The sequence below is a fragment of the Trichomycterus rosablanca genome, chromosome 1 (genome assembly GCF_030014385.1).
Source record: "Trichomycterus rosablanca isolate fTriRos1 chromosome 1, fTriRos1.hap1, whole genome shotgun sequence".
NCBI lineage: Eukaryota > Metazoa > Chordata > Actinopteri > Siluriformes > Trichomycteridae > Trichomycterus > Trichomycterus rosablanca.
The window spans coordinates 18,889,637-18,898,894 of NC_085988.1; the positions used below are offsets into that span (position 1 = coordinate 18,889,637).

The window sequence follows — 9,258 nt, forward strand, 5'->3', positions numbered from 1 at the left end:
AGGAATATTATGCCTTCTGTGGTGAAACTGAACCTTGGTGATAATTGGACTTTCTTGCAAGACACTGATCCCAAGCACACTTCCAAGTCAACCAAAGCTTGGTTAAGGAATCAGAGCTGGAATGTTCTGGAGTGGCCTATTTGAGTCTTCAGATATAAATACCACAGAAAATCTTTGAGGCAACCTGTAGCCTAGTGGTTAAGGTACTGGACTAGTAATCAGAAGGTCACTGGTTCAAGGCCCACCACTGGCAGGTTGATGCTGTTGGGCCCTTGAGCAAGGCCCTTAACCCTCAATTGCTCAGACTGTATACTGTAACTGCACTGTAAGTTACTTTGGATAAAGACATCTGCTAAATGCTGAAAATGTAAATGTGGGATTTAAAGAAACCAGTTGTAGCCCAAAATCAATCAAACCTCAATGAACTAGATGCTTTTGCATGAGAAGAACGGGTAAGGATTCCACAAGAGATGTGTCATAAGCTTGTTAGCACTTAGGAAAAGCACACATTGGTGGTTATCATGGCAAAGGATCTTCCACCAAGTACTAGAGATAGGGGTTGAATAATAATGCACAATTAAACATAAAATGATCGCAGCTTTATTTATTTACTGTCTGTTTTACCACCACCACACAAAAAGGACCCGGACCACTCCACGTGGGAATCGTCACTATGAGACCTACCCACCGAGCCCCTGTGCTTTCCGTGATGTCAGCTTATGTTAACAAAATTACTGAGAAACTTGTATATATAGTATATGTTCAGTTCTATACACTATTTATTTATTAGGATTTTAACTTCATGTTTTACACTCTTTGTTTACATTAATGATAGAAACGGTAATTACTCGTTACACAAGATTCATCTGTTCACAAGTTTAATGTCAAACACAGTCATGGACAATTTTGTGTCTCCAATTAACCTCACTTGCATCTCTTTGGACTGTGGGAGGAAACCGGAGCTCCCGAAGCAAACCCACAGAGAACATGCAAACTCCACACAGAAAGATCCCTAACAGCCCGTACACATTAACATTATAAGGTAATTAAGTTAAGGAGATTGAATAGTTCTGCAGGTGACAATCAAGTAATGATCTTATAGGAGCGCATAAAGTCACAGTGTAAGCATGGCTTAAGTAAAGAAGGCAGCATACATCCACTTTAGCACTCCCTTTCTGCAGTGCACAGAATGCAGTGGTACAGATCAACGTCAACAATACAATATTTTCTTTGAGATGCATTTGCTTTGTTAATAATACTTGTCACGATAGTTTTTATTATGAGCACAATTATTACAAAAACAATACTTTTACTTTGTTTGCCTAACGTCACATAGTAATAATCACACGCCAGAAATTAATAATCACACGTCACAAATTAATAATCAAATGTCACAAATTAATAATAAAATGTCACAAATTAATAATCACACATCACAAATTAATACTCACACTTCACTAATTAATACTCACAGGTCACGAATTAATAATCAAACGTCACAAATTAATAATCACACATCACAAATTAATAATAACACATCACAAATTAATAATCAAACGTCACAAATTAATAATCACAGGTTACAAATTCATAATCAAACGTCACAAATTAATAATCACATGGCACAAATTAATAATCAAACATCACAAATTAATAATCACATGGCAGAAATTAATAATCACATCTGAAATTAATAATAACACTTCACATATTAATACTCACACATCACAAATTAATAATCAAACATCACAAATTAATAATCAAACGTCACAAATTAATAATCAAATGTCACAAATTAGTAATCACACGTCACAAATTAATAATCAAACGTCAGAAATTAATAATCACACGCCACATATTAATAAAATGTCACAAATTAATAATCAAACGTTACAAATAATAATCACACGTCAGAAATTAATAATAACACGTCAGAAATTAATATTAACACTTCAAAAATTAATACTCACACGTCACAAATTAATAATTAAACATCACAAATTAATAATCAAACGTCACAAATTAATAATCAAACGTCACAAATTAGTAATCACCTGTCACAAATTAATAATCAAACATCACAAATTAATAATCTTGTCACATATTAATAATCAAACGTCACAAATGAATAATTACACATCATAAATTAATACTCACATGTCACAAATGAATACTCACACGTTGGAAATTAATAATCAATTGTCACAAATTAATACTCACACGTCACAAATTAATACTCACACGTCAAAAATTAATAATCACTTGTTACAAATGAATAATCAAACGTCACCAATGGATAATCAAATGTCACAAATTAATAATCAAATGTCACAAATTCGAACATTAGAAATTAATAATCAAATGTCACAAATAAATAATCAAACATCAGAAATTAATAATCAAACGTCACAAATTAGTAATCAAACGCCACAAATTAATAATCAAACATCACAAATTAATAATCGAACATTAGAAATTAACAATCAAATGTCACAAATAAATAATACAACGTCAGAAATTAGTAATCAAACGTCACAAATTAGTAATCAAACACCACAAATTAATACTCACACGTCACGAATTAATAATCACACGTCACATATTAATAATCACACATCAGGATTAATAATCACACGTCACAAATAATAATCACACGTCACATATTAATAATCACATGTCACATATTAATAATCACACGTCACATATTTTTAATTCAAATAATGTTAAGCTTAAGAAGGAGATAGTTTTGGGATGTATATGACGTTTAACCCTTTGATGCACAAGCTAAGCAAACCCCTTCTAATGCACAACATGGGTGGAAACTGACCCATATTCATCCATTCAAGAATATTTTCATATGCACATTATTCAGTTATTCATGCATTTACTGTCTTAGCTAATAAAAGCTATCTATACTAGAATATGTAAACAGCTAGCAAGCAAATAGTATTGGACATATTCAAGATTCAAGAGCCTAATCTTTGGTTGTCTTTCAAAAGATCAGTAAATATGTTTTTGACTACAAACACTTACAAATGTCAGTAGTTCCTGTCAAATTCCATAGTAAATACATAAGGGTCATTTTTGACCCATGTTGTGCATTAGAAGGGTAGTGATACAAAAATGATTTTTATTAAAAAAGCAAAAAATATAAAACTGAAATAAGGATTTGTGATGATCAAAAACAAGTTGATTGAGGAATTCATGGAAGCTTGAATGACAAAATTAATTTATTGCAAATATATAGAAAATAAAAACTCAGTTGGGTCACTTTTGACCCAGGTTGTGCATCAAAGGGTTAAGGTGGTTTTAATGTTATGGCTAATCAGTGTACGTTAGCTAAGTAAGTAATAAAAGATATGCTAGCTAATTAGGTGAGTAGGAACGCCCACACTACAATATTCTCTTTTAGATCAGTTTGTTTTGTTAAAAAATACTTGTGACCATAGTTTTTATTATGAGCACAATTATTACAAAAATATATATACTTTTTATGTTTGCCAAACGTCAAATTAATAATCAAAGGTCAGAAATTAATAATCACACGTCACATTAATAATCACACGTCACATATTAATAATCACACGTCACAAATTAATAATCACACGTCACGTATCAAAACGGATATTAAGGTTTTAATTTAAATTCATGTTACACTTAAGAATAGATTGTTTTGGGATGTTAACGTTTAAAACAACGTTGTTACAACCACTATAAGTGTTTCTACTTTTTAACTATATACATAAGGTTGCAAAAGTCAAAATTAGCGGTGTATGTGTAATTTGTATGTAATTCTACAACTTTTATCTCAAAATCACGCATGTCATTCCATAATAATAATAATAACAACCATAATAATAACACTAATAATGAATAGCAGTCACTTATACAGGTGTACGTTTTATATTTGTGGTTCATAATAAATCACCTAATTCCACTAAAACCCCGCATAATCAGTCATGCACCGGTTCACTGGAAGCAGCAGCATTACTCGAGTATAGCTGGAGTAATTATTATTAGTACTCACATGTTATATTGGTGGTAGCGCGAAGGCTCTCTGCTTCCCTTCACTGACTTCAGGTAACGTGCATCCACACCGCCGTTCTCCTCTTTCGAGCACTGCTCATCTTCCTCCTCCGATACTGAAAGCCGCTTCTCGTACCTGGACAGTTTGCTTTTGGAGGACATGCAGGCGGAGAGTGTGTGGTGAGAGCAGCGCTGCTTCTCCTCACATCAGCGGATGGAGATGCACTGATCACATCACTGAGCTGAGCTGAGCTGTAGCTCAACTGCAGTGGTACCGAGAACCCAGATCTGTTCTTCAAACTACAGCAGTGATGAATTCATAAATGTATTCGTTTATTTTACACACCCCTATGTCTTTCTAACCTGCACCGATCAGCCATAACAATAAAACCACCTCCTTGTTTCTACACTCACTGTCCATTTTATCAGCTCCACTTACCATATAGAAGCACTATGTAGTTCTACAATTACTGACTGTAGTCCATCCGTTTCTCTGCATGCTTTGTTAGCCTCCTTTCATGCTGTTCTTCAATGGTCAGGACCCCCACAGGACCACCACAGAGCAGGTATTATTTAGGTGGTGGATGATTCTCAGCACTGCAGTGACACTGACATGGTGGTGGTGTGTTAGTGTGTGTTGTGCTGGTATGAGTGGATCAGACACAGTAGCGCGTGTCCACTCAGTGTCCACTCACTGTCCACTCTATTAGACACTCCTACGGTCCACCTTGTAGATGTAAAGGCAGAGACAATCACTCATCTATTGCTGCTGTTTGAGTTGGTCATTTTCTAGACCTTCATCAGTGGTCACAGGACGCTGCCCACGGGGCGCTGTTTGCTGGATATATTTGGTTGGTGGACTATTGTCAGTCCAGCAGTGACAGTGAGGTGTTTAAAAACTCCAGCAGTGCTGCTGTGTCTGATCTACTCATACCAGCACAACACACACTAACACACCACCACCATGTCAGTGTGACTGCAGTGCTGAGAATGATCCACCACCTACAGCGGGGAAAATAAGTATTGAACACATCAACATTTTTCTCAGTAAATATATTTCTGATGGGACTATTGACATGAAATTTTCACCAGATGTTGGTAACAACCCAAGTAATCCACACATATAAAGCAGTCAAAACAAATAAGTCCAAAAATTAAGTCATGTGTAATAAAGGTAAATGACACAGGGAAAAAGTATTGAACACGCTTACTGAAATTTATTTAATATTTAGTAGAAAAGCCTTTGTTGGTAATGACAGCTTTAAGACGCCTTCTGTATGGAGAAACTAGTCGCATGCATTGTTCAGGTGTGATTTTGGCCCATTCTTCCACACAAACTGTCTTCAGATCATGAAGGTCCCGGGGGCCTCTTCTATGAACTCCGATTTTCAGTTCTTTCCATAGATTTTCAATTGGATTGAAGTCGGGTGATTGACTGGGCCATTCTAGCAGCTTTATTTTCTTTCTCTGAAACCACTTGAGAGTTTCCTTGGCTGTATGTTTGGGATCATTGTCTTGCTGAAATGTCCACCCTCGTTTCATCTTCAGCATCCTGGTAGATGGCAGCAGATTCTTATCAAGAATGTCTCGGTACATTTCTCCATTCATCCTTTCTTCAATTACATGAAGTCAACCAGTACCATATGCTGAGAAACAGCCCCACACCATGATGTTCCCACCTCCAAACTTCACTGTTGGTATGGTGTTTTTGGGGTGATGTGCAGTGCCTTTTCTCCTCCAAACATGGTGTGTGCTATGACATCCAAAGAGTTCAATTTTGGTCTCATCTGACCAGACTATATTCTCCCAGTATTTTATAGGCTTGTCCAAATGTTGTGCAGCAAACTTTAAACGAGCTTCAACATGCTTTTTCTTCAGAAATGGAGTCTTGCACGGTGAGCGTGCATAAAGGCCATGGCGGTTGAGTGCATTACTTATACTTTTCTTTGAAACAACTGTACCTGCTAATTCCAGGTCTTTCTGAAGCTCTCCGCGAGTGGTCCTTGGCTCTTGGACAACTCTTCTGATTATTCTTTGGACTCCTCTGTCAGAAATCTTGTGAGGAGCACCTGGTCGTGGCCGGTTTATGGTGAAATGATGTTCTTTCCACTTTCGGATAATGACCCCAACGGTGCTCACTGGAACATTCAGAAGTTTAGAAATACGTCTGTAACCAATACCATCAGTATGTTTTGCAACAATAAGGTTGCGAAGGTCTTGAGAGAGCTCTTTGCTTTTACCCATCACGAGATGCTTCTTGTGTGACACCTTGGTAATAAGAAACCTTTTTGTAGGCCATCAATTAGGACTAAACCAGCTGATATTAATTTGCACTGATAGGGGCAGGATTGCTTTCTAAATACTGACAGATTTCAGCTGGTGTTTTAGCTTTCCATGCCTTTTTGCACCTCCTTTTCTTCATGTGTTCAATACTTTTTCCCTGTGTCATTTCACTTTATTACACATAACTTAATTTTTGGACTTATTTGTCTTGACTGCTTTATATGTGTGGATTACTTGGGTTGTTACCAACATCTGGTGAAAATTTCATGTCAATAGTCCCATTAGAAATACATTTACTGAGAAAAATGTTGATGTGTTCAATACTTATTTTCCCCGCTGTAAATAATACCTACTCATGTAAAAACATTTATTGTTTGTTGTTGGTATAGTCCCAAGAAACTAAGAAATATTTTTTTAACATTATTTTCTTTGTAAGACCATTAAAGGGTTAAACAATGCACAATATATAGAATTTCAGTTGCACACAAATTGTCCACAGGTGTATTACAGATTTGCAACAGTTTTGGGAAGACCCATTATTTTTCCAGCATCAGCAACTGATCTTATTAATGCTCTTTTAAATTAGTGGTGGTAAATTTGGTTCATTTTATGGACTGATCTGAATGTTAATCTGAATGTGATCCGGTTCACTTAAGTCAACTGAGTCACTTGTACTGACATTTTGATTGCAATTGATTTACTGCATGAAAAGGGATCCAAATATCACTTGTCTTCCGTGCACTCAACTTCTGTAAATAAATCCTCTCTTAATTCTCTTGGCACCTCACACTTCTCTTGTCAGTGACAAGTTGACAATCAGATGAGTATATTAATGGGTCAAGGGTTCAAGGGGGATGGTCAACAACAAATTGCCATAGTAACTTCACCCAGTCAGGCAGCCACAGTGGCACCAAAACAAACAGTCAATAAATTACCATGGGGGGAGGACTATGCTACTCTTTAAGTGGTACAGTCCTAAAGTAGCCTGTAAGCATTTGCATTTTAATAATATTAGAACTATATTTTGTTGTTGTTTTGCTTACAAGAAAATATGCTGCATTACTAATCTATACCTTGACTACTGATAATAATAATAATAATAATAATAATAATAATAATAATAATAATAATAATAATAATAATAGCATGTGCATTAAATCAGCCACATAACGAACACCAGTGTGTTTAACCGCTTGTTTATTGGAATATTGAACTTATTACTTGGATTCACAGACTGGAGTGAAGCCGGTTCAGCCAAATCATGTGAGTCAGCGGTGTTTCCTGTGAGCCTGCTCACTCTCCTTGTGTACTTAGCAGTAGCCAGTCAGAGGACTCATAGGATCCGGGTTAATTGAGATTTCTGACTCGTGATTCCTGATTCAGTACAAAGAATTGAATCATTAACACGAGTGATTTAGGAACCGCCCAGCTCTATTTTAAATGAACTGCCTTTATCGTGGTCAGGGTTGCAGCAAGTCCGGTTTGACTCTGGACAGGGTGCCAATCCATTTCAGAGCTTCAGTTGTTCCCCTTTCTCAGACATGGCCAATCATGTGGACATAGGGACATTGTAGCCTAGTGGTTAAGGTACTGGACTAGTAATCAAAAGATGTTCAAGCCCCACCACTGCCAGGTTGCTGCTGTTGGGCCCTTGAGCAAAGCCCTTAACCCTCAATTGCTTAGACTGTATACTGTCATAGTACTGTAAGTCGCTTTGGATAAAAGCATCCGCTAAATGCCAAAAATGTAAATGTAGATGCCTGGCTGACTGATAACACTGCTAAGATTTGAACCTGAATATCAGCAGTGGTGGGCTAGAGTAACAGACCACTACACCACAGAAGTGCCAACTTAACACGGACACTGGTTAAAATGATTTGAAAAGCTATTTAGAAAGAGTAAAAGCATATTTGACAGTGTCATCCATTTACCCTGTGCGAGGAACTAAAGATTTTGATTCATCTGTCCATAACAACATTTTTCATGTTGCCTGAAAGTTACTGAAGTGTATAGCTAAAAATAAATAGCTAAACATTTTTATCCCATTAATATCCACAAATTATGGCACCAGAATCCAGGGACTGTGGTTAAAACCTGGCTTTAGATTATTGTCTATAAAAAGCTTGGCATGTTATACCAGTTTGTGGTGGTGGTGGTGGTGGGAGGGTCCTTCAGATACTCTGGTTACCTTTCAAAAAGTAAAAACTGTACTGAAAAATGTATTAGATACACCAACAGTCTCTGGTAACTGATGTTGGGGGGCTTGGGTGGTGCAGCAACAGGGCACGGTAGTCCACTGCCACTGAGATGTGTGGACCAGATCCCTAATAGAGGAGCAGCTGAAAAAAGGTAACTCATTAATTTTTTTATATGCTTTACCTTTCATAAACATGAACTTCAAGGTCATACACCTACTAAGAGTAGCCCAACTGTTGCTCTGTACCTGGTGTCATTTCGCAATTAAAACCCATTTAGCAATTAAAAGGGACCTACTGACCAGATCATGTAAAGGTGGTGGACCATTCTCCACACTGCAATAACATTAACATGATTATTAATTACTTAAGTGTCTTATAGTTCAGTGTGTTATTCTGAGAATAAACAGTCAAGTCAGTTCAGAACCAAGCACTGTGTGCTTTAACCAAGAATAGATGTTTTTTAGGAGCTTCACGCTTGTGAGCCTGTATAGACTACAATTTAATGAGCTCTGTGTTATGAATTATTCTGCAGCCATTGTTTGTTTATGAGATCTGTATGGCTGGATATTTGTGGTGCACCTGTTTACAATAATGGGACTAAAATGACCGAACCCACTTATTAGATGAGTTCAGTTGTTTCTTCCCCATTCTACGTGCAAAGGCATGTATTATTATTATTATAGTTTGTGTGTATATATGCTGCCATCTTACTGTTTTTTTTTTTTTTTGCTGCTGAGACTTTTACTGCAGT

The 9,258-nt window shown here is 36.6% G+C and overlaps 1 protein-coding gene across 1 annotated transcript in view; it reads right to left on the minus strand.

Moving 5' to 3' along the window:
- Positions 1-4,188, minus strand: part of trpc3 (transient receptor potential cation channel, subfamily C, member 3) — a 69,731-nt gene extending 65,543 nt beyond the window's left edge. Inside the window, exon 1 of the mRNA XM_063000549.1 lies at positions 4,028-4,188. Within this exon, the coding sequence (XP_062856619.1) occupies positions 4,028-4,188 (161 nt within the window). The remainder of the gene's footprint in view (positions 1-4,027) is intronic.
- Positions 4,189-9,258: the final 5,070 nt, after the last annotated feature.